The sequence below is a fragment of the Mustela nivalis genome, assembly GCF_964662115.1.
Source record: "Mustela nivalis genome assembly, chromosome: 3".
Taxonomy (NCBI): domain Eukaryota; kingdom Metazoa; phylum Chordata; class Mammalia; order Carnivora; family Mustelidae; genus Mustela; species Mustela nivalis.
This window is the reverse complement of record NC_139022.1, coordinates 123807757-123834083: the sequence shown is the minus strand read 5'-3', so window position 1 is coordinate 123834083 and position 26327 is coordinate 123807757. Positions and strand designations below refer to the sequence as shown.

Genomic DNA, 26327 nt, shown 5'->3' with positions numbered 1-26327 from the left:
GAGAGGGAGAGGGAGAGAAAGGAAGACAGCAAGCTCAAATGGGGGAATGGCAGGCAGATGAGAAACAGGCTCCCTACTCAGCAAGGAGCCCAATGTGGGGCTCGATTCCAGGACCTGAGATCATGACCTGAATCGAAGGCAGCTGCTTAACCAACTGAGCCACCCAGGCGCCCCCACAACCCTCATTCTTAACTAATCTGCTATGCCTCCTTCCCCTGGTAGATGATCAGTAAATGATAGCCGGTAACACAGGTCTATAATTCCTTATCTGAAACGCTTGCCAAGCCAGATGATTTTTGGAATCCAGAATTTTGGGACTTCCAAGAAAGTTACACTTGGCATATACTAGGTATTATATAACACCCCAGTGTAGATTGGAACAATAACCTCCCTCCCTCCCTCTGTTTCTCTGTCTCTCTCACACACACAAGAGAAAACACAAAAGTTTTGGCTTTAAAGCTTTTTGGATTTCAAACAGCAGAAAAGGGATTGTGCCTATAGTAATAAAACTATTAGCAATAATGATAAGCATAATAAATGGTGGCTTACTGTTACAACTTTTCTGACTCTTCTTTTTTTTACTGGATGAGCTCACCGTAAAATGCGCTCAAAAGTATTTTTTAGCTAACTAATGGGGTGGGAAGGGAAGCTGCTAGTCATGGGACCAGGTCTGCCACCTCTTTCACACATGGGGTGCTCTCTCTTCTTACTCTAGTATGACTTCATGGAGCGTCTGGATGGGAAGGAGAAGTGGAGTGTGGTTGAGTCACCCAGGGAACGCCGGAGCATACAGACCCTGGTGCAGAATGAAGCCGTGTTTGTACAGTACCTGGACGTAGGCCTGTGGCACCTGGCCTTCTACAATGATGGCAAAGACAAAGAGATGGTTTCCTTCAACACTGTTGTCTTAGGTAGGTATGAGGTCTCTGAGTGATCATGCCACCAAGGGAAGAATGGAAACGTTCTAGGTTTTTCCACAGAAAATAATCTTCCAATGTAGTTTCTACCCTGTAGGAAACCAGACCAGAATCCTTTATTTAAGCCTCATGGTATTTTCCACCTAAAACTAGCCCAGATTTAAATAGGCAGACTACTTACAGGATCCAGTTGTGGTGAAGAGCTTGGGTCAGACAGGCTGGCTCAAGTCCTGGCCACACAACCTATGCAAATCAGTGGATTTTTGTAAGCTTCAGGTTCCTCACAGTAAAAAAGAACCAACTAGCACCCACCATATAAGGCTAATTGTAGGAATTAAATAATATACGGTATATAAAACTCTAAATATGCAGTAAAGCCAATACAGACCATTCACATCAGCTCAGAATTTCTCTGAAAATCCAGAAAAGCTAAAAATCAAAAGTTTAAAAAAAGAAAAAAGACCCACATAAAAATAAATCAAGAAAAGGATATAGACATAAGGGAAAAAAATCATATCTTTGTTCCCAAGGAGGTAAATCTCAAAATGTTTTAATTAAACACTTGCCATTTTTGGCATGTTTTAGCCCTGTTTTTTATTAGCTATTAAAGGAGAAGCAATGCTTTTATTCAAAATTTCTTCTTATATGTGCATACAAACTCCTGAAAGGGCCATTAGTTTGAGAGGATTTTATGAAGTTTTCGAAAGCAAACCTTTAAGAATTTTACCAATCACATAAGCCACAGATACTTTCATTCAATTTATGTTGTCATTAGGTTTTTATCCTGATGAGGATAACAGATCCTGGGTAGAATGTCCGTGAGTTGGGGCAGCGTGTTAGACATACTTCACAGAAAAATCCACTGAGACTCACAAAACTCGGTCCCTCCGAGTCCCAGGATGTGGACATGATAGGAATGGATGGGCTTCTGGGCCTCTGGGCATGTCATCCCCACAGGGTTGGGTCGTGGATCTCAAGGTTCACCGAAGGAGTAGTGTTACGAGGAGAGGCCTATGAGAGAGGATCAGATGGCAACTCTTCTGTCCCACATCCTGACTGGGAAAGTCACTTACCCCCTGGAGCCTCAGCTTCCTCTGTGAAAAGGACCACATCCCTGACAGGAAGGATGATGTAACTTTACATCCGGAACACATCTGCCATGGCGTGGGTCGCCACCGAATGAGAGCAGATGGCTGTTTAGGAGCATATCGTGTACAGCTATTTTCCTATTGACTGGATCCTCAGAACTTCTTTACTGGTCTCGACGGATTTCTCTGAAGGGTTCCTCGATTCTTAAAAGAGGTAGGGAAGCCAAGTTAAAATTCAGGGCTTACTTTTTTTATCAGCAGCCACAACTTTCAAATGGTCTAAAATCAGGATTTGGTAGTGACCGTAGTGTTAAAGTTAACCCTCATTCCCTCTGCCAAGGAAAACTTGATCCTATCCGAACTGGCCAAATATACAAAGGCAGGGGGTTTGGCACACTATAGCCCATGGGCTAAGTCTGGCCCTCTGCCTGTTTTTATAAATAAAGTTTTTCTGGAGCCCAGCCATGTTCATCTGCTGACATATCGTCTATGGCAGCTAAAACAACAGAGCTGAGTAGCTGCCACGGAGACAGCTTGGCCAGCAAATCCTAAATATTTACTTTCTGTCCCTTTACAGCGAAAGTTTCCCAACCCCTGCTCCCAACTAATGTCATAAACTTTGTATCATGGAAGCCACTGGAAAACATCTTCCTTGGTTAGAGAATATTTCCAGAAGCAGATTATGGATCCATGGGCGAAAGAAAGCAAAAAGGGTTAAAAATCAACTCCCAGAAGGAAAAAAGAAAAAACCTGGTTTGAGATGTTGAGATTAAAAGCAGTCTTTAAGAACATGATGAGAAATGACATCCTTTTTGTCACCTTGTATTTAACTGAAAACTTCGCACATCCTTAAGAGCCCACGCCATAAACAGCAGCTGGCTTAGTTGGAGTCTACAAGGACTCGGTGAGATGGAAAATGACACCAACGACAACCACCACCCTCCACACATTTATGCTGCACGGACCAGGGGCCAGCCTCTGGCTTAGGCCCTCTGTGGGGACGAGGCTGGCAAACCCACAGAGTAGTTACGTGAGGGAGGTACTCCCAGGGCTCCATTTTCTACTTGAGAAGCAAGACTGAGAGAAGTTAAGCAACTTGCCCAACGTCACACGTGGTAATCAAGGGGTGGAGTCGGCACCCAAACTCTCCAGAGAATTGTGCTTAACCACTGGATTGCTCTGGATTCCTGCCAAATAAATGCCTTTCCCCCTGCTCAACAAGTTTTCTGGGGGCCAGATTATCTAATAGTGGCTTCTGCCCTCCGTCTCCTCTATCCACATAGACACAGACGTTGCCGTAGGGAGATGCCCTTCCCCCAGGCCATTACCCTCGTTCAGAGATGGGAATAGCAATTCTCCCCAGAGGATCTCTCTCGTCTGGACTGTAACTCAAAGAGAAAGTCAAAGGTAATCGGCCTAATAATTGGGCAGACATCTTGATAGAGCAATGATAGTAATTGGCCTGAAATGCAGGGAAAAGAACAGTGTTTTATTTGGTTCAGAGGTTCTCCCACACATATCTATTATCAGAACGTTCTCCATCAAGAGCAGCCAGGAGCGCCAAAAGCCCCTGTGATGTGAAACAGAAGGGAAAATGTTAGACGGGTGTCAACCAGCGATCACGCTAAATATACCTTTGACTCAGGGAAGTCTTTTGATGTGTTTTGGAGAGAAGCAGCCTGCTTTCAGAAATGAGTTTCATCTCAGGGGACAACAGAGTGGCATACTTGAAGCACGGTGCGGGTGTCGTGGAGGCCGCCCTCCGCCTGCGTAAAAACCCCATTTACTGGGCTGCCTCTCAGCACCTGCCATTGTTTCCTCAAGAAAACCTAAACCAGGGTGACAGAAAGGAAAACTGATAATATGGCCACCGGAAGGGCGGGGTCGCTTGCACAGTTCAGCCAGACCGTGGGATTGTTCTTTCTCTCAAAAACTGTAGAAATCCTGGGAGAAGGCCATGAAAAATAGTCTCTGTCACAGTTTTTGCTTATTTGGGATTCTCCTACCCTATGTGCATACACACACACACCACACACACACACACACACACACACTCTGACAGCTGTTTACCAAGGGCCTGCTGTGTGCCAAGAGTTGAGAATACCTCAGTGAATGATTCAAATCAGGTCTCTTCCTCATGGAGCCTGATGGAGGAAGAAAGACAAATGAAAAGGCAACCATAAGAATTACAAGAGCCTAGAGAAGGGGTATAAAACCCTTCCTGATTGAGGGAAGGTGAGGAAAGAAGGTGCCCAGAAGGTACATATTTCCTAAACTGACATCGAAGGACCTCAGCTAAAGGGCAAGGAGGCCTTCCAGCCCCATAAAGAGCCCATGCAAAGAGCTCGGTCCCTCTCTGTGCGACTCTGATGGTGAAAGAGCTCCCTCGGCCTCTGCTGCTTTGTCTCTGAAGATGTTAGGTTTGGAAAAGGGAGGTCTGAGCTCACAGATGTTAGTTTCCACCAAACCATCCCTAGACCTAGATGCTGGTCTAGGGAGAAGCAATCTCTAATTCGCTGTAGGGGGGACTTCTTAAAATGCAAACAAGACAGTGCCATTTCTATGTTTAAAACTATTTGTTTCCGTTGGTCACAGAATCAGTATATATATCAGCCTGTATTGTCTATGACAGTGAAAATGCTATGAGGCCAGAGAACTCTCCTATCTGCTTGGATTCACCAATGCCTGCTACAGTGCCTTGCAAATAATAGATTTCTAGTTAATAAAGTGAGCCATACATCAGGAACTGTGACAGTTCTGAGAGCTCACCCTAATTGTAAGCTAATATGTCAGCCTGCCACAATTTCATAGATATTATCAGAATACATGAAACTCCTGGGTCAAAGACAAGGGCCTTTATTACTCGTGCAAGGCAATATCTAGATTCTGGTAAATGTGCCAGTCCCTCAAGCCCCAGTTCCCACAGGGCAACATCAACAGGGTCAGCTAGGACCGACACATGCAATGGATTGCATTACAGAGGGGAAATCCTGAGTTTATTACACCTGAGTTTCTCAGAGGTGACGGTGAGCCTGCCTGTTCTTTGCACTAGAGTAAGATATTATCTTTATTACACTGGGGAGTAAGCAAACCCTTCCTTTGCTCTGGAGACAGACACCATATCTGTCCTCCAATGTGGTTCACTATGCAGACAACCTTGAAAAGATAGTCCAGAACTATGGCAGTCGGTGTCTTGGCTCACAAGACATTGAGAAACATGAGTGGGGAATTGGAGACATGGAGAATGGTCTCTGAAAACCATGTGAGATTGCTGATTTTGGGCCTGCCCAAGCAACTATTTCATGATTCAACCAAAAGCTTCTTGAATGAATGAATGCACGGTGAATAGATGGAAATCAGGAGCCACTGGATGTTTCTCAGCCCACCTGTAGAGCCAACCTCAAGGACTTTCAGCCTGAAGTGTTAATTGATAAACGTTAAATAAATTGGTCTGCTCTGAGTGTACGGTGTCCTGCCTGATTTTGAAGAAGCAGATACGCTCACTGAGTTCTCCTCAGCATACAAGAATCCAACTACTGCTTGGTTCCGGAAGAAGAGAGCCGAGAAAGGAAACACTGTGGAAAGAAAGCAATATATGCAAGGTTTGGTTTTTCAGTACAGAGTGGGAATAAATGGGAAATCCTGTTTAAGGGAAGGACCTTTGCCGCTCTCAGGTTGCTCCATTAGAAGCCATCTGACTTGATAGTCTTTCAGCCAACATCACTGAGTCAATGACCCCAACTCCCCAGGGCTGTGTAAATGTCACACAGCCTGGGCAGAGTGGCTTGGATTTTTCTTTTCATCCTCTTAATAATTTGGAGCCTGAAATTCTGAATGTGTTTATTTTAATTTAAGGCCAAAAAAAAAATGAGAATAATAATTTTTAAAAGAATATGACTGTGTCCGTGTAGACCCAAATCAACATGAAAAAGGTCCCTAAATGATCCCTTTGAAGTGATGACTTGAGAGTACACAGAGAAAGGTAAATCATGAAATAAGATGGCTATGCAGGTTAGAACAAATGGGAACTAACTGATTTTCATGAAAAATAAGATGTACAAAAGGTCAGCCCAAAAGGAATTTTGTACAGCCTAAAACCTACTTACTTAAAAATCATGCCTCCATTGGCCAGTCTTACACATTTGGATCTTTCTTTCCTGAAAGCAAGAATTTTTTCTACTCCACAAACCTGAGATCAGAAACATCCACTGTCATTTGGAGACTCATCCCCTGCACCTGAGGCTAAAGGCTCAGTATCGCACATGTCAGACCAAATCTCAGACTGAGAGTCCGATATTGGAGGGGCTTGGTGGGAAGGGGCCAGCACTCACGATGCTTTAAACTTGCCAACATTCAGACATGGGAAATTTCAGATTTTTAAACCCAAACAAGTTGTTTCTTCTGAAAGACCAGGAGTTGCAACAGTACTTACCCTGCATCCCTGCCCAGATGCTGGTCAAATAGAGGGCAGTGGTTACTCCCACGCATTCTCCAAGTTGTCCTGGTCCCCTTAACTTCTCATTCCCTTTGCTCCCTCACGTTCCTGCCAGTGCCCTGGGGGTATTGGGGGTTTACTCTCACTGGTCTTCAGAAATGGTGGACGGTTGATGATGACATTGCTTCATCCGCAGATAGAGGAAAAGGTAGTTGCTTAGTTTCTCTCTTTTTCAGATTCAGTGCAGGACTGTCCACGAAACTGCCACGGGAATGGCGAATGTGTGTCTGGGCTGTGTCACTGCTTCCCAGGATTTCTAGGAGCCGACTGTGCTAAAGGTACTTGCCACTATTTCCCTGCTACGGTTGGAAAACAATGCATAGGCTTCTCTGAGGGGGAGAGCGAGGGGGCACTAAAGAAGCCTCCCTGTGAGATTCTACTGGGACAGCTTGCAAGCTCATGCATGCTAGAAGGCCCAACCCTTGAGCAATGAGCAGGCTTTAATATATGACAATTGGCCGATATACCTATAAGAGCAGGGAGGTTATCCCTGGCACCGAGGTATGCTGAGAAGAAAGATTTGCTAAAAATGAGATGGTTGGATTCCTGTAAAAGCAAAAGTGAATTACCATCACTCCTTTCTTATAATCATTAAATTCTATGTAATGGAAGATTAAGCATCTCAGGGTTAGTAAATTTCATTCATTCTGGCCAGCTACACTCTTAATCTAGGAAGCGCTATTTATCTTGAAGGAATCGGTTTTAAATTGTGTTATTAATTTATCTACACTCCTTTGCACAGAATTGCTGGGGCCCTGGGATTCTTGGGGGAAAGGTAATATAAGAGAAAATGACTCTTGCAAGAACAGGGACTTAGGGGCTGCACACCTAGCTTGCAGGAGACCTTGAGCATAACCTTCAAGGGGCTCTATTAGAGGCAAAAGTAGTAGAGAGCAGAGCTTAGAAGCTCCAGTGGAAACCAAGTATGTTGATTCCTCACCCACCAGTCTGAGAAACAGTGATGGAGGGGTTCAGGGCCCTTGCTGAAGGGCCAGGCACTCGTGTGTTGAATCCCACCTCTGCCACTTGAGGGTCTGTGTGATCTGGAGCCAAGGATCTAACATGTCTGAGTCTCTATTTCCTCCTCCGGAAAAGTGGGGGGTTCCTTTACACATTCTTTGTGAGCATGGGATGAGCTCTTAGCAGAATATGTTGTGTTCCCTCAAAGGGTTCATAGCTCTTAGCAGAATATGGTGTGTTCCCTCAAAGGGTTCATATTTACCATCTTTATTTATGTATATCACCTTATATTTATTTACATATTTATATAATAGTTTTATGTGCTCACCTTTAAAAGACCATGCTGCCTGGATGCTCTGAGAGAGAGGCAGTTGTTAATAAAGCTACTCTGTAAATGCTCAACAGTGCCACTCCTCTTTCCCATGCTCACCACAGTTGCTGGAGAAAACTGCATTTCAGTTATTCTCAGCATTTCATAGATGGGCGGTACCCAGCCTTCTGAGTGTTGACTGGTGAGCGAATGGGACTTCCTGGGCATGAAGTTCTGGATTTGGTTGCCCGTGCATGAGACCAATTCAGACATAATCTTCTATCACAAAATAATGCAAATGCTTTGGTAAACTCTCAGAAAAAGAGAAGCTGGAAGGAAAAGAGAGCTAGAAGCCACCAGACTGTCGCCTCTGCACACTCTAATGGCATGCAGACACCTCCCCAGGTAGACCGTAGAGCTGGAGCTCCTACCCTTGAGTGCTTTGCTCAGTCAGCCTCTGAGGCACCATGATGGGAGGGAAGGTGGCTGACACGGTGCGTCACCATGCTGAGCGCCCTTCCTGGAGAACGCTGCAAAGGAGGGAAAACCTCAGGATCATTCGAATGGCCTTTCTTGCGTTATCTAATCTTCTTAGGAGCAAAGGCATTAATGAGAGGAAGGACGGAATGGTCCTTTCACATGTGGCTGCAAATGGGCTGAACCCTCTGCTGCATGGCATGTGAGCTGTAAATGTGTATTAACACTGACACACGTCAATGTATTATTAATCCTAAAAACCATGTGGGCTCTGACAGCCCATCCAGTTATTGGCCTTTCAGCCCTAAGTACCTCAGCCATTTAAGAACTCCTCGCTCTAAATCCATTTGCAGATGGACGTCCATTCTGCATTATGGATCTGTAATGGCGTGTGCATTTAGCTGCTTAAAAGGACTCTCGGTGTGTGTTTTGCATTCACCACCTGTACTGTGGCTGGGTGCACACTCCGAGGGTGCATTAGCCATGGTATATAATTGATCCTTGTGAAACAAATATTGAGCGGCTGTTAAGAGTAGTTACTCCTGCATACTCAGGCGCTGTTCCTGAAATCAGCCTTTGAACTTGTTGCATATTTTAATTTCGTTCTTGAGGCCTACAGTGGACAAAATTGAAGTATTAAAGAATAAAATTGTTTTCTCCTTGTCTCCCTCTTCATTTTTGGCGAAGTTGCCTTTAGAGTATTAGAAGTAAATTGCGTCTTTGCCCTAGCCATATTTCTTCCTTAGTATTTTTGAAATGGACACAGTTTAAGCTCCTTCATTAACAACAATATTGGGAAATATTCCAAGCCTTTATTTCCTGAACTTTTTTCATGTGCCGCCTTTATGATTTTTGCCCAATTCAACCTGTATTATTATGTACTTAACGTATCTCTTTAAGTCAACTCGCCATGTTTACATAGATAAATTTCTTCTAAAAGGAACAATGTGAAAATCCGAAATTTAAAAAGAAAAAACTTATCAATTGCAATAAGAGGAGATGTTCGTGCCACCTTTGATCTGTCAAGAGAGGAAAATTTTCAGTCACGGGCATTCAAGCCAGGTCAGCCTCTCACACATGTGTTCACACCAAGAATCCCAAAAGTGAACCTGAGCCCATGTGCAAGATCCTGGCTTCTAGACAGATTCGAACCTTGAACACCTCATTTTCTAAATATTGGCTCCTCAGAGTCACAAAAATCGCTAACTACCCCTCTGTGATGAAGTGAGAAACCAGAAAAAATAGGCACACAGATTTAACGGTACAAGCTTCAAGTGAGTAAATGTAATGATTAGCACCTGAGTTACTGGCGCGTTAAGCCTCCACTTTAGATTGTTTTTAAATAACAACTCATAGTTATTTAATATTCAGCATCTACCAGACATTGCATGAAGTACTTAAGACATACCATCTTATCCTTTCTCATATCAACAATATGAAATAAATCCTATTTTAACTACCCCCCCCCGTTTTAAGGGTATCTTTTTTTTTAATATTGAAATCCTTTCAGACTTGCACACGGGTTGCAAAAATAGTACATACAGCTCCCGTACAGAAGTCACCTAATGTCAGCATTTTAAATGATCATGCTTCAGTCACTGAAATGAGGAAATTAACACGAAAGCTGTTATTGACTAATTTACAGACTTTTTTTTTTTTCCTGGTCCAGATCCCACATTGTATTTAGTTGTCATGTCTCCTTTGTCCACTCCAGTCTGTGAAGGGTCCTCAGTCTTTTCCTTGTGTTTCATGACCTCGTTCATTTCGAAGAATCCTGGTCAGGTGTTTTTCAGTATGTCCCTCGATGTGGGCTGGTCTGATGTTTTCTTGAGATTAGGTGGAAGTTGCACATTTTTAGCAAAATGCCATGTCGTTGTCAGTGAGTCATATCAAAGACGCACTTCTGATTTTCAGCCAGAAGAAACAAATAGAATGTGGTTGTGTGTGTGTGTGTGTGTGTGTGTGTGTGTGTTTGTGTGTGTGTGAGTGTGGGTGTGTGTGGGTGTGTGAGAGTAGGGGGGGGGTAGGTGTGTGTGTGCGTGTGTGTGTGTGTGTGTGTGTGTGTGTGTCTGTGAGTGTGGGTGTGTATGTGTATGTTCCCACCAGAGCTGTGAGGCTCCACCCCGCCGGTCCTGCACGGTTTGTCTGTGGCTGTGACAGGCTGCCACTCATACGCAGCTTCTGAGCCCAAGAAGCTCTGAAGTGTTAGCAGGAAGTAAGTGCAGCAGACAGAGTGAGGGGATCACGCTCGCCAGCGCAGAGGAGAGACAGCTGGCCCTGAGTCTCCTGCCATGCAGAGTGGCACATGCCATCTCCCAGCTGTGGCCCATGAACACTTCTCTTCTTTCTTGATAAAAGCCTTAGGAGGGCCCAAATCCCAAGTCCTCCCTCAACACAAGCTGGTGTTCACCTTTGTTCCCTCCCTGACAGCGGTGCCCAGGATGCCTCCGGTCCCGCCAGTTTCCACTGCTGCAGGCAGCAGGCAGACTGAGACCCTCCCACCAGGGGAGAAATTTGCCACGTTAGCAGGCGAGATTCCCATCACATCCGAGCAACCAGGTCTGTGTCCAAGTGACAGAAATACGGATTTACTCCCTTGACCTCACACGTGCCCTCAGACGTGCCGTGCAGACGGCAGCTCCTTGTCTTCTTATAAACCTGCCAGTCCGCATCAGGCATCTGAAGACAGCCTTGCAGGGAATGGAGGAATCAGTCAGCATGAATTTGCAGAGCATTCAATCCCTGGCCCCCACCGACCTGGGGTCCTCAGGGGCTCAGAAGTCAAAACGGAGTTGACCCGCACATCAGAAGAATGTGTAAGGGTTCTAACACATTGTTCCAAGTCAGCTGAGGGGACAGAACTTACTCGTGCCTCCAACAGATGCTTATTATGGGCCTGCTCTGAGTCAGGGACTGCGCCAAGTGCCGGGAATACGAGGAGCAAGCGTGCCTGCCAGGGCCCTGCCTTCTGAGAGCTTCTGGTCTGCTGCATGCACGTGATCAGCAAGTGGGAAGTATACGTGTGAAGTCTTAAATGCTGTAATGCAGACTTTGAATGGTGGAGACGTTATTTTTTTCAAGATTTTATTTATTTATTTGAGAGTGTGGCAGAGAGGTGGAGTGAGAGAGAGAAGCAGACTCCCTGCTGAGCAGGGAGCCTGATGTGGGGCTCGATCCCAGGAGCCTGGGATCATGACCTGAGCCGAAGGCAGATGCTTAACCCATGGAGCCACCCAGGCATCCCAAAAGACATAGGCATTATTAAGAAGATAAGTTTATGAAGAAATGAAGTATGAATCTATAAAAATAGCCAGTTAATACCAGGGAATGTGGAGAAAATTCTATGGAGAAGGAGTTCAATAAAGGAACTACACGGAAAGTGTCTTTCAATGTAGAATTTCATGAATTGTGCAGTGTCATAAGCAATGTGTCTGGATTCAGGCTCATGCACAAATGGCATTTCTTTTCCAGTACTTTGTCCCGTTCTCCATCAGGTGCCTCTCTCAGTCCAGCTGTAATTAAGCTCATTATTGAAATTATTGTTTAGTCTCCAGTTTTTATTATTACTGTCCCCCTTGCCTGACTTTCTCATGGCTTGAGTGCTGTTTCTTGGGGGCGGGATGCTTTTTAATTATGCTTCCTTTCTTCTTTTATTTGCTTTTATTTGGAGGTCTTTCATTGACTCAAGATGCTCCTTGGGTTGCTTGTAACGCCGTCTTGCATTTCAGAAAACATCTGAGGCTTCCAATTCTTCTGTTTTGAGGCTGGCTCATTTGCTTCCGAGCTTGAGGCCCTAAACCTGCATCAGAAACTTAAAACACCAGAGCCTTACTTGTTAGGTAATGTGTATTTCACAGGGACAAGAAGTGACAGCCGCCACTGCTCAGCAGCTGTCAGGGGAGGCCCAGAAATGCCAGAGCCCTGGGAATGCAAAGCCTTCTCTCTGGGGGTGGGTCTCAGCTCCTACCCAGCTTCTGTGAGGGCTTGAGAAAAGAGAACAGGGATCTTGCCATTTTTCTCCTGTTAACTGGCAAATGCCCCCACTACCCAGGCCCTCCTGGGCTTCCAGCCCTCGAGTCAAACTCCTCCTCATCTGTCATGGCTGACACTTCCTGAGTTCCGACTCCGCGCCAACCGCTGTTCTCAGCCACCACATAGCTCTCTCATTTAACCATCAATACCCCTATTTTATGTACGGCTGCTATCCCCTTCTACAGATGAGGAAAACGAAGCTCAGAGAGATTAGGTAACTTGCTAAAGATCGCTCAGCCAGTAAGGGGTATTGCTGGGATTCAAACCCGGCATTCTGGCTCAGGCTCTTCATACTAGACCATGAGATCGGCCTTAGGAGAGGTGCGGTATAAGGAAGAGGGGCTTTCCAAGCAGTTTGTGTGGTGGTGGCACGCTAGGATTTGGATCTGAACCCAAGGAAACTCTCTAGGAGAGGAAACTAGAGTTTACTGAGCAGAAAGCGGCTGAGCCGGCGTTCAAAATAAAGTCCGTCTGACTTCCGAGACTGCCGCTCTGCACCACTCTCCTCCCCTCCCAGAGAGATTCGTCATCTTCCTCATCACATCATTTGCCAAGTCCTGTCAACCTCCACCACGCTCTGCTCCGTTTCTCCTCTCTACCTTCACCATCGCTGTACGGCGCGTGCGCCCACCAGCCTCTCTCTGATGGCTTTCCCCCTATTCAGGACCTCCAGCATTCTGCAGAGCTCCGGGTGCACGTACAGCTACTATCTCTGCGAACACCTTCAAGAGCCAGGTGCCTCCCACAGAGGTTACCAGACTTTGGTTTGCAGACACTTACGTTTATGTTTACATGGGGAAGTTGTTACAAATGCATATTCCCAGGCTTGCCCCACCCCCCTCCCCACCTCCACCAGCCAATTCTAAATCCATAGGACTGGGCTGGGGCTCAGATATGTGCATTTTTAACGAGCCTCCCAGGGGAACTCTGATGCAGGTTGCCAGGGATTATATTCTGAGAATAAAGAACGTTCTTAGAGTAACATTCAAGATCGTTCATGATTTAAGCAGCTTTTGCACTATTATTTGCTACTAAAGCTCATACACCTTAGTTTCTAGCTACTTGTCATCCATAAAGCATCATGGCCCTGCTTCTTCCCCTTTGCTCATGCTGCTTCTTCAGCTGGAACGTTCTCATCAGTCCCAACCTTTCCTATCAAACTGCTACTCCCAGGTAGGTCCCCACCTCCCTGAAACACCCCTAGACAGGACCCTGCAGTCACACAGGGCTTAGCAACATCTTGGCAGTGTCCCTTCCTTCATGCTGGGCCAGGTTCTAGCCAGGCGATTCCATCCGTCTCCTGCTGGATCACACGTTTCCAGCCGTCCTCTTTATGACACCTCCTCGCACCCAGTTTGGTTCCCAGGAAGCCGTGTGTGGTCTCTAAATGTTCGGAGATCGGCAGTTAGGGGGTAAGACTCGTAAAGAGGAAAACATTGCCAGAAAATGTGCAAGAATCAAATGAGTGCTGGGGAACAGGGTTCTAATTTATCAGATTAATCATGCGGTGACGAATCAAGCCAACTTTGAGGCACAAATTTAAAGGAAGGGAAGGAGGGAGGGAGGGAAAGAAAAGAGGAGGAATGAAAAAAGAAAGAAAAAAAAGTTGACCTCGATCCCACATTTTATGTGCATTATCTCAGAAGAGCGCAGTGATTAAGAATGAAACCAAGAATCTGAATTTACTAGAATCGAAGCCGTACTTCTCCAGTTAACTGGACCCATTTTAAAAAAATTACTTAACCTCCAGAAGCCTTGGTTTTCTTACAGTAATACTACCTGTGGGGACTAAAGAGTACATTCATGTCTAGTGTGTAGAACCATGCTTGGCATGGACCGAATGCTCCATAGACATTAGGTAGTATCTGTCTTCATGAGTCTTCATGAAATCACTGTTATTATCCTTATTTTACTGGGGAAACAGAAACTTAAGGAAAGTAAGCTACTTGCCCACAGTCACATAGGAGGACCCGATTTTGAGGCTGTGTCTGGCTGACTCTGAGGCTTCTAGGCCTAACGTCCACACAGGAGAGAAGCTTGGCAGGACGATGCCCCAAATCGAGGGTGGCTAAAATTCCCAAAGCCCACATGGACAGCTCAGGCTGACCGTCCTAGCTGGACATGGCCTCGTAACCTGCTTTCCCCATTAGTCTCTTCCCTTAGTGGACTTCTGCACTCAGGAAAGGAACAGCAAGCCCCTCAGCCTCTCCCTGCTGGTGGAGGGGTCCTCTCCACCGCCCCAGGAACACCTCTCGCAGAACTTTCTTAGCACAGAAGTCACCTCCCGCTTTTTCAGCCAGAGTCAGCTTTCAGTTGAAGACACTCGGGCCACACTGGTCCTCTCCCAGAACAAGCACAGATGCACCCTGTGCATGGTTCCTTCAGACCCTCGGTCTTGCACACCTGTCTCCCTCTGCTCCCCCAGCCCCCTTGACAATCCACAATAATGCAGAAGGGCCAGGGAACGTGGTGGCTGCCACAGGACATTGCGGTTTGATGGCTGAATCCCACCTCTCCTTCTACCCACCCCTGACCTGAGAAAATGTGCGGGAATTCTTTGGCAGCAAGGGCCTAGGACAAGGGGCTTAAAGCAGAGGCACTTGGAAAACACTTTGCAGAAGAGACTGAGGCACTATGCCAATGGTTCTGTATGATTATCTCATTTCATCTCCACAACGCACATCGTTATTTTCCCCATTCACAGCTTAGGAAACTGAGGCTCAGAGAAGGTAAGGCACTTGCCCAAGTACGGCGTTAGAACCATACTCATCAGGTTCACCTGTTAGTACACAGCTTGCTGGGCTCCGTCCAGAGTTTCTGAGTCAGTCAGTAGGTTTGGGGTCCTAGCCTCAGCCTGGGGAGCTTGCTAAATATCCAAACCCTCAGGCCCGATGAGTCAGAATCATCTTCTGATTCCAGCCCTTCTGAATCAGAATCTGCACTCTTAGAGGATACCCAGAAGACTCTTGTGCCATTCGGGTCTGAGTCTAGATAACGTTGCCCTTGAACTCTGCCGCGACTCCCCAAAGAGAGTTGTGACCAGAAGCAGCAACATCACTTTGACCCCCGCCCTGGCTCCCCGGCTCACAAAGGAACCACACCTCCAGCACACGAAAGTCACAGGGTCCATTATTTAGTGGCCTCCTGTGAGCCCATGCCCACCACCGCCGAAACTGGCTGTTGGTGTTTCCCGTGCTTGCTGTGTTACCAAACAAATCGCTTCTCAGGGCTTAAATCAGTCAGCCCTCCCCCAGCTAAATTGCTTTCGAGACTAGAAAGGTTTTTTGTGGTTTTTTCCCCTGTTTTAAGCGACTAGGTAAGTTGCAAAGCAGTCTTAGGAAGCAGAGTGCCTAACCCTGGGGGAACTTGCTATCGATATGACGCACAGAGTATAAGTAGTTGAATTTTAGGAAAAACTTCTGTATTTGTAAATAAACCAGTGTTGAGAGAAGAAATTGACTGGGATGAGTGATGTGCAAGAGGGTGCTTTACCTTTATAATGGGATGAGTCAGAATAATTTTCTCCTAATAAAAAATGATAATAAAATCCATCTATAGATTTCTAATGATTTGCCAGGCACTGTACATAGCACTTTATAGATACTATTTCATTTCACTTGCTTAAAAACACAATGAGGTAGGTACTCCTGAATTCTTGTCGCACTTTAAAAATAAGGAAATCAAGGCTGAAAATAGCATCTATTGTCACACAGCAAGTAAAAATGAAGGGAAATTCAGGCTAACTCCGAAGCCTATGCTCTACGAGGAACTGCTCTACGAGGAACTGCTCTACTGGCTGAGGAGAGAGCAGTAAATAAATAGACCCTTTAGGTCTTCTGGAAGCTTCCGTGCTTATAGATAACAAGACACGAGTAATCTGTGAACACCTCTCATTGCTTGAACCACAATAAGTGAAAAGCTACCTCATTTCTGGACTTGAGCTGCAGAAAGGTTTACTGTGTATTGTGAAGAATTTAAATATTAATTATGTAATTAATGTTGTTCAGTCGCACACGCACACACGCACAAAAACTTAGACGTCTCTTAAGAACAGCTTAAGCACTTACCGATTGAGAACTTTTATAACTCTCAAAATGGAGGCCTCCCCGTATCTCTACAGGTATTTTAAATGAATTGAATTAATCATAGGCTTAAAAGTCTCTTGCGATCTTCGTTAACTTCCCTGGGTTTAATTAAAACATCTGTGCACTTTTAATTTATCGATTCATCCAACTCATATGTCATGTTTTTAACACACCCCAGCATGCTCTGCATCATTTTTAACCCGATTTCCACTTAACTAAAGCAATTAAATTCACCCCGGATTAATTAAAGCATCCATACTTTCGTGCTTAAGTCAGCGTGTGCGTCTTTCCCCACATGGCTCCTGAATGTCAGAGATCTGACACACCTGATGAGTTTTTTGTCCTTCTGGAAATTCTTCCCTGAATCGCTTTCCTGCTTATTAATGTGCCATTTGACAGAACAGGAATGAGGAAGTTGGTGCACCTGAACTTTGGCCCTCTGAGCCAGAGAGTCTGCCCCTGTCTGTCAAAAGTGCCCTCTGCTTTCTCCTTCTCTTCATGCGGGTCCTGCCAGGTCTTGCCCCCACCAAGACCAACTAGCATTGGAATGTTCTAGGCAGGAAGTGGGGGGTGCTGTTCAGGTTAGAGGTGACCATGATGATTGAAATGGCTCATGATCTTTGAGTTCGTACTTTTATAATTGTCCCTTACTTCTGTTTTCCACTGTCCTCACTCTTCCTACAAGAACAGCCCTTTATCGCCCTGCCCATTTACTAGGGAGAGAAAACTGAGGCATGGAGGTCAGCAGGCTTCTCAGTTGGGCACAATGAGCCATGGAGCTCTCCAATGGCAGATTATCTCCAGCACCAGGAGAAATAGTTTGCATTTCTGCACCCCCACCACCAGCTGTGTTTGACAGAGCTCCATTTCGCCTCAGCCACTGCAGTATTGGTGGTTATCAGTCTCTTGACTGTTTTTTCCCCCGATCTAATAAGCCAAGGATTATTTCTTCTCATTATTTTATCTATACTTAATTAATTGCGAGTGAAGCTATGTGTCTTCTCATACTTCTTTCCGCAGTTTATATTTCTATTTGTATGTTCTTTGCCTGGGTTTTCATTCATCCGTCACTTCTTAACCAATTTGTAGGAGCTCTTTGTGTATTTCATATATCAAACTTTATTCTCTAAAATGTGTTAAAAATATGTCTTCCTGGGGTTGTTCATCCCTTAATTTTGTTTAGGGCATTCTTTGTAGTATAGAAGATGTAAATTTTATGTAATCAAACCCAATCTTCTTATCCTTCTCAAACTGGAGAGTTTGTCTTTCTTACACATCCTCCTCCCAAGAAAATAAAATTAGCCTTCAGTATTTTTTCTAATTCTTTTGTCACTTTTTCTTCTATTTAGATCTTTAATCTGTGCGGAATTTTTTCCATTTTTACTGAGAAATAATTAACGTACATCACTGTATTATGTTTAAGGCATACAGCACGACGGTTTGATTTATATAGATTGTGAAATGATTACCATAGTGTCACCTACCGTATCTTCTCATATAGATGTCTTTCTCATAAAAAGAAAAGAAAGATAAAAGAAAACAGGAAAAAAAATTTCTCTCCTTGTGATGAGAACTCTTGGGATTTCACTCTCTTCACTACTGTCCTATATATCGGACAGCAGTGTTGGCTACAGTCCTCATCCTGTACATTATAATCGCAGTACTTTTTTATCTTACAACTGAAAGTTTGTCCCTTTTGACCACCTTCCCCAATTCCCCTCCCCCACCCACCCCCACATGTAGTAACCACAAGTCTGATCTTTTTTTTTCCATGAGTTTGGTTTGTTGTTGTGCTACTTTCAGATTCCCCATGTAGGTGAGATCACTTTTGTCTTTCTCCATCTGATATTTCACTTAGCATAGTGCCTTCAAGTTGCATCCATATTGTTGCAAATAGGATGTCCTCATTTTTTATGGCTGGTTAATATTCCATTGTGTACATATACTGTACCTTCTTTATTCATTAACCCATCAGTGAACATTCAGACTGTCCCTGTGTCTTAGTGGTTATAGACAATGCTCCTGTGAGTAGGTGGGTGCAGATATCTTTTTGAGCTAGTTGGTGGTTTTGTTTGCTTTGGGCATATTCCCAGAAGTGGAACTCCTGGTTCATGGTGGTTCTATTTTTTGAAGATCCCTATACTCTTCTCTTCAGTAGCTGTACCAATTTACAATCCCACCAACAGTGACCACATGTTCCCTTTTCTCCACATTCTTGCCAGCATGTTTTAATGATGGCCATTCTAACAGGCATGAGGTGAGACCTCATTGTGGTTTTAATTTTCACTTCCCTTAAGGGCTGGTGATGTTGAACATCTTTTCATGTACCCATTGGCCTTTCATATATCTTTTTTGAAGGAATGCCTATTCAGTTCCTTTGCCCATTTTTAAATAGGGTTATTTGCTTTGTTTTTGTTTGTTTTGCTGTTGAGTTGTATGACTTTCTTACATGTTTTGGATATTAACCCCTTACCAGATACATGGGGTTTGCAATTTTGTTTTTGTTTTTTTTTTTCCCCTATTCTGGTGGTTGTCTTTCAGTGTTGATGGTTTCTTTTGCTTTGGAGAAGCTTTTTAGCTTGATGAAGTCCCACTTGTTTCTTTTTATTTTGTTGCTTCTACTTAAGGTGTCATAGCTGAAAAAATCATTAGCAAGATGGATGTTAAGGAGCTTTGTTCTTATGTTTTCTCCTAGGGGTTTCATAATTTAAGGTCTTATATTTAAGTCTTTAACCTATTTTGAGTTAATTTTTGGGAGTGATGTAAAAGAGAGGTCCAGTTTCATTCTTTTACATGTGAATATCCAATTTTCCCAGCTCTGTTTATTGCGGAAGCCATCTTTTCTCCAGTAAATGCCCTTGGCTCCCTTCCTAAATATTAGTTGACCATATATGCTTGGGTTTATTTTAGGATTCTCAGTTCTTTCTCTTGGTCTATGTGTCTGCTTTTATGCCAGGACCATACTGTTTTGATGACTATAACTTTATAGTATAGCTTGAACTCAAGAAGTGTTGTATCTCCTGCTTTGTTCTTTCTTGGGATTTCTTTTCTATTTGTGGTCTTATGTGAACCAAAATGCCATTGGAATTTTTTAAATTTTATTTTATTTTTCAGTGTTCCAAGATTCATCATTTATACACCACAAATTTTTATAAACTGCATTGAATCTATAGATGACTTGTGTAATACTGACATTTTAACAATACTAATTTTTCCAATCCATAAGTACAGGATATCTTTCTATTTATTTGTGTCTTTTTTGATTTCTTTCATCATGTCTTGTAGTTTTCAGAATAGAGCTCTTTCTCCTCCTTAGTTAAATTTATTCCTAAGTATTTTCTTGTTTTTGATATTATTGTAAATGGCATTAGTTTCTTTCTTTTTCAAAAAGTTTGTTATTAGTATATAGGAATACTACTGATTTTTATATGTTAATTTTGTATCTTGCAACTTTATGGAATTCTTCAATTAGATCTAAGTTTTCTGGTTGAATCATTTAAGATTTTCTCTGTATAAAATCATGTCATCTGCAAATAGAGAAAATTTTACTTCTTCCTTTCCAATTCCAGTGCTTTTTATTTCTTTTTCTTGCCTGATTGTTCCTGCTGGTACTTCTAATAATTTTTTGAATAGGATTAATGAGCGTGGACACCTTTGTTTTATTCCTGATCTTAGAGGAAAATCTTTCAACTGTTCACCATTGACTATGATGTTAGCTGTAGGCTCATCATATGTGGCCTTTATTATGTTGAGATATGTTCCTTCTTTGCCTAATTTGTTAAGAGTTTTTAATCATGAGTGGGTGATGAATTTTGTCAAATGCTGTTTTTCTGTGCCTATTGAGATGGTATTATTTTGTTTCTTTTTATTAACATAATGTGTCACATTAATTGGTTGATGTATGTGAGCCATCCTTGCATCCCAGGGATAAATCCCACTTGATCATGGTGAATGATCCTTTTAATGTACTGCTAAATTCAGTTTGCTAGTATTTTGGTGAGAGTTTTGCATCTATATTTATTAGAGATACTGGCCTGTAGTGTTATTTTCTAGCAGGGTTATTTTCTGGTTCAGGTATTAAACAATGCTAGCCTCATAAAATGGATTCTCAGCCCCCTTGCATGGGTGGGAAGATCAGGGGCCACTCCGGGCTACTCTCAGTTTCCCAAGCAGGAAATCTCCAGTTGGGATTTTTTGGAAGAGTTTGAGAAAGATTGGTGTTAATTCTAATTTAAATGTTTGGTAAAATTCACCAATGAAGCCACCTGATTCTGGGCTTTTCTTCACTGGGAGATTTTTTTATTGCTAATTCAGTCTCCTTACTGATAATTTGTTTATTCAGATTTTCAAAGAACTTTTCCACCTCTTCTATGTTGCACAGTTTGTTGGTAAATAGTTGTTCATAGTAGCCTTCTCTGATCTTTTGTATTTCTATATTATCAGTTGTAATTTTTCCTTTTCTGTTTTTAAATTTGTTGATTTGGATCCTTTTTCTTTTCTTCTTCTTGGCTAGCCTTGCTAAGGGTTTGTCAATTTTATCTATCTTTTCAAAGAACCAACTCTTAATTTGGTTAATCTTCCCTATTGTTTTTCTGTTCTCTATTTCATTTATTTCTGTTCTAATCCATATGATTTCTTTTCTTCTGCTAACTTTGGGCTTAGTTCTTTTTATTGTCTAGTTCCTTAAAGCATAGAGCTATGTTGATTATTTGGGCTCTTTTTGCTTCTTTTTTTTTTTTTTTCTTTTAAAGATTTTATTTATTTGACAGAGAGAGATCACAAGTAGGCGAGGAGGCAGGCAGAGAGAAAGGAGAAAGCAGGATCCCTGCTCATCAGAGAGCCCGATGATGCAGGGCTCAATCCCAGGACCCTGAGACCATAACCTGAGCTGAAGGCAGAGGCTCACCCCCCTGAGCCACCCAGTTCTTTTTCCTTCATAATGTAGGCATTTATTGCTGTAAACGTCCCACTTAGAACTGCTTTTGCTGCATCCCATAAGTTCTGGTGTGTTGTATTTCTATATTCATGTGTCTGAAGAAATCCTTTGCCCCTTAAATTTCTTCTTTGAGCTATTGTTTTTTCAGGACGATGTTTTTTAATTTCCATGTATTTGTGAATTTTCAAGTTTTCCCTTTGCTATTGATTTCTATTTTCATGCCACTGTGGTCTAAGAAGTTACTTGGTATAATTCTAATCTTCTTGATTTTTCTAAGACTTGTTTTGTGGCCTCACATATGGTCTATCCTAGAAAATGTTCTATGTGCACTTCAGAAGAATGTATATGCTGCTGTTATTGAGCAGAAGGTTCTATATATGTCTATGAGGTCCATTTGATCATAGTGTTGTTCAAATCAGCTATTTCCTTATCGATTCTCTGTCTGGATGATCTATCCATTGTTGAGCATGGAGTATTGAAATCCCCAACTATTACTGTATTACTGTTTATTTCTCCTTTTAGCTCTGTTAGTTTTTGCTTTATATATTTAGGTGCTCCAGCGTCAGAAACATAAATATTTACAATTATTTTTCTCTTATTGATATATTGACCCCATTATATAATGACTTTCCTTGTTTCTTTTTTATCATTTTTAAAGTCTCTTTTGTCTGATATTAGTATAGTTATTCTGTGTTTTGTTGTTGTTACAGTTGTTGTTACCGTTTATTTGAAATGTCTTTTTTTCCATCTCTTCACTCTCTGTGTCTTTGAGGCTAACACCAGACTCTTAGGTAGCATATTTTGGCTCATGTCTTTTTATCCATTCAGCCACTCTTTGTATTTTGATTGGAAATATTAATCATTTACTTTAAAATAATTATCTATAAGTAAACACTATTGCTATTTTGCTAATTGTTTTCTGGTTGTTTTGTAGAGCCATTGTCTCTTATTTCTTATCCTGCTGTCTTTTTTGTGTGTTCTGTTGTCTTTTGACATCAGTATACTCAGATTTCTTTATTGTATCTTTTGTGTAATTACTACAGGATTTTCTTTTGTGGTTACTGTGCAATTTACATAAAATATTTCAAACTTATGACACCGTCTTTTAAACTGATAACAACTTAATTTCAGTAGAATTCCTATATTTTACACTTTCCCCACTCACATTTTAGATTATTGCTATTAGAGTTTACGTGTTTTTTTAATATTGTATTACTTAGAACTAGAGCTAGTGCTGTAAGTTAGTTGTAAGTTAGTTCCCATATTGAAGAATCTAACTATATATTTACCATTACCAGTGAGATTTACACTATCTTTTCATGTTTTTATGCTGTTCATTAGCATTCTTTCACTTTCACTCACAAAACTTCTTTAGCATTTTTTTTAAAGATTTTATTTATTTATTTGACAGATAGAGATCACAAGTAGGCAGAGAGGCAGGCAGAAAGGCAGGCAGAGAAGAGGAAGCAAGCTCCCCGCGGAGCCGAGAGCCTGATGTGGGGCTCGATCCCAGGACTCTGGGATCATGACCTGAGCCGAAGGCAGGGGCTTTAACCCACTGAGCCACCCAGGCACCCCTCTTTAGCATTTTTTGTAATGAAGGCCTGGTGATCATGAACTCTCTCAGCTTTTGTTTATTTGGGTAGGTCATCATCCCTCCATTGTGTTTCTGAAGAATAACTTCAACGGGTATAGAAATCTTGGTTGACATTTAGTTGTATTCAATGTTTGGAATATGCCCTCCCATTTTCTCCTGGCCTGAAAATTTTCTGTTGAAACATCAGTTGATTGTCCTATGGGTATTCCCTTGTATATAACTTCGATCTTTTCTCTTGATGCTCTTAAAATTCTTTCTTTGTCTTTGATGTTTGACAATTTAATTAATATGTCACAGTGTAGCCCTATTTGAGTTCAGCCTATTTGTGGTTCTTTCAGTCTCGTGGATCTGGATGTCCATTTCTCTCCCTAGGTTTGGGAAGTTTTCAGCTATTATTGCTTTAAGTATATTTTGTCTTCTTTTTCTCACCTTCTTGAATTCCCATAATGTGAATATTATTTCTTTTCATATGTCCTATAATTCCTATAGGCTTTCTTCACTCTTTCATTCTTTTCTTTTTGCCCCACCACCTGGGTGATTCCATTGTTCTATCCTCCAGCTCACAGATTCTTTCTTTTGAAAGAATCTACCACTTTTGAAATTCTTTACTGAATTCTAGTTTATTTAGTTAGTATATTTTTCAACTTGAGGACTTTTTTTCATGGTTTCTATTTCCTTGCAAACTTCTCATTTTCTTCATGCATCATTTTCCTACTTTCACTTGGTTGTGTTTTCTTGTAGTTCACTGAACTTCCTTAAGAGAATTATTTTGAGTTCATTGTCTGACAGTTCATACATCTCCATTTCTCTAGGGTCAGTTATTGGAATTTTAGAGTTTCCTTCAGTAGTGTCATACTTACCTGATTCTTTTGTGGTTCTTGATTCTTTATGCTGTTATCTGCATATTTGAGTAATGGGGGGACTCTTCCAGATTTTATAGATTTGCTTTGGAAAATACAGCTTCTCCACAATCAGCTCATTCTGGCTTTCTGGATGTGTCTAGTCGTAATGTCCTTGGGCAGGTGGGGCCTGCTATTATGGTCTGTTTGGGGGCAAGACAACTGTTCGAGCCCTAAGGATAAGGCTGAAAACAGTTGAATATGACTACTGGCTTGGTTCCCTACCCAGGGGAAGCTATCGGATAGGCTCCGTGGTTTCCTGGATTCTCTGGTCAGGCTTAATAAATGGTCAGGACTAGATGTTATAGTCAGTAATAGGTGGACTATGAATTAGTCAGGGCATCAGGCCAAGACCCAAGGTTTGTACATTTTATTGTTTGGGAGTTTAAATCAGGCCAGGGTATTCACTGAATTCTCTGGTCATATGAAGCTACTCATTTTGCTTTCCAGACAAAGGAAACCACAGGCTCTGCTCTCTCTTTAAATGCCACTATATGTAGGGTTGTTGAATGGGCTATGTAGCTTCCCCATGTGCTCTGGTCAGGTTCCTTGGTCAGACCGGCTGAAGGCTATACTCAGCAATGAGCAGGGCTACAAATTAGATTCCCTGCCACGGCACTGTGGGGGAAGCTGCTCTAAAACCAGTAAAACTCTTTTGTTGTCTTAACGCACACTGACTTGTACTCCAAGCTCCAGGGCCAAACAGGTCTACTGGCTTTGCTCTGCAAACTGTTGGCTCTGCCTGCCCTTATTCTCAGCTCTAGCACCACCAGACCAAGCAGTTTTCATGGTTTTTTGACAGTCCTAATATGTAGGGCCAAAGGTCACACTCCACAATGTGTGGGGCTATCTCTCAGCCCCCTTGCCTAGGTGGGAGGGGGAAGGACTGCTCCAGGCTACTCTTGATTTCCAAACAGTCTCTCTAGCTGGAAGGGCCTGAGAGCTGCCTTCAGCCTTCACTGTGAATTAATTCCTCTACCTGTGCATAGCACAGAAACCTTCCATGCCTGGTACTAGCTTTGCTTCTGGGGCAATCAGCTCTTCCTCTCTGCCTTTTAACTCAAGCACCATTGGGCTACACTGCTTCCAGGAATTGTCACCAGCCCTTCTGGTCAGATGGTGCTGGAAGATCCTCTCCACCATGGGTAGGGCTGTGATTCAGATCCTTGCTTGGATATGGGCAAACTAGGTTCTAGAGCCCACAAAATCCTCATTTAAAGATCCATATCAGCCAAGTCTGCACCCCACCAAGTCCTGTGGTCAGAGTACACCCCCACCTTTGTTCTGCAGATGAGCAAAACTGTTGGTTGGGATACCCTTTGGGCTGTGTTGGTATGAACTTGGTCTGCCAGGATCCATGCGCTAGTTGGGGCAAGCCCCTCCCCATTCTCCCTCATAGTCAGATTCCCAGTGGTTGGAATACTCCTGCAGTCCCCAGTGGTTGGATTCCCCTGCAATCCCCTGTGATTCCCTTGAGATCAGAGTAGAGGATTCCCACATAGCCACTCGCAATGGTGGGGGATGGGGCTGGTTGTACTTCCAGGATTTTTTTTTCCCTGAAGGCTCAGGGAGATGTCCCCACGTGGTGCTGCCACGGCATGGGGGGAGGCACTGCAGTCGAAGGAAGCCGCTCATGTCAGGTTGTACTGTTGTCTGTCTCTGAGCAGCAGGAGGGTCTTCAGCCTTACCCCCCTTGTTCTCAGATTCTCTCACTTCTATCTTATTCATGAATTGTTGTTAGTTATTCTTCTTGTAAAGAGAACAAAGTCAGGGAAGTGCCACCATCTTGGTGACATCACTCTGGAATTTATTTTTGAATGCACTGTCCAGTAGATGTTAAGCTTTGTTGCCTACCAGATGATTGCCATTTGCAGGGACCTAGCAGGAAGTGAAATCTATTTTTCCTAACACATTATGCTTGGCAACCAAGCTAATTCCACAATCAGGAAAGACAACGGGGCACCAATTTTGTTGTTAAAGACACTGAACTTTGCTTGCTTTGCCTTTGTAGCCCAAATATTACATCCTCAATTGCTTCAGGAGAATTAAGGCATTTTTATTTCTACATCACTTTTTTTCCTACCACCTAACACAGCTACTAGCACATACTAGGTTATTCACAAATATTTGTTGAATAACTTGGAAGTAAGACCACCAATTGTTAGTGCGATTTTGACAGTTTACCCAGATTACTAGGTTCAAGTATTCTCGTCTCTTTTCCACAGAAGCTTTCAGTCAAATTTCAAATAATTTTTTTTAAAGGCACAATATTTGACATTGCCTCTGTACATCTAGCCCAGCCTATAAATGACTTGGCAAGATGCAGATATTTTCACTTGCCTTATGATTCAGCCTTTTCAACATCTCTACATCTTCTCCAGGTATTTCCTCTACTGCAAACTCCAGATAGATGGGACTTGTTTTACTTAAAACAGCAGACATGGGTGGCTTGTCCTGTAACTTTCCACTTAGTAAGTAACACTGATCATTCATTTCATCCCTTACAGAAAACTTTGGGAGAAAAAAAAAAA

General features: G+C 42.8%; 1 protein-coding gene across 9 annotated transcripts in view; it reads left to right on the top strand.

The window, feature by feature from the left end:
* Positions 1-26327, top strand: part of TENM2 (teneurin transmembrane protein 2) — a 1882184-nt gene that overhangs the window by 1699891 nt on the left and 155966 nt on the right. For all 9 annotated transcript variants that reach the window (XM_082724104.1, XM_082724103.1, XM_082724105.1 and 6 more), the window contains 2 exons: positions 716-911; positions 6677-6778. In XM_082724104.1, coding sequence (XP_082580230.1) covers positions 716-911; positions 6677-6778 — 298 coding nt within the window. The remainder of the gene's footprint in view (positions 1-715; positions 912-6676; positions 6779-26327) is intronic.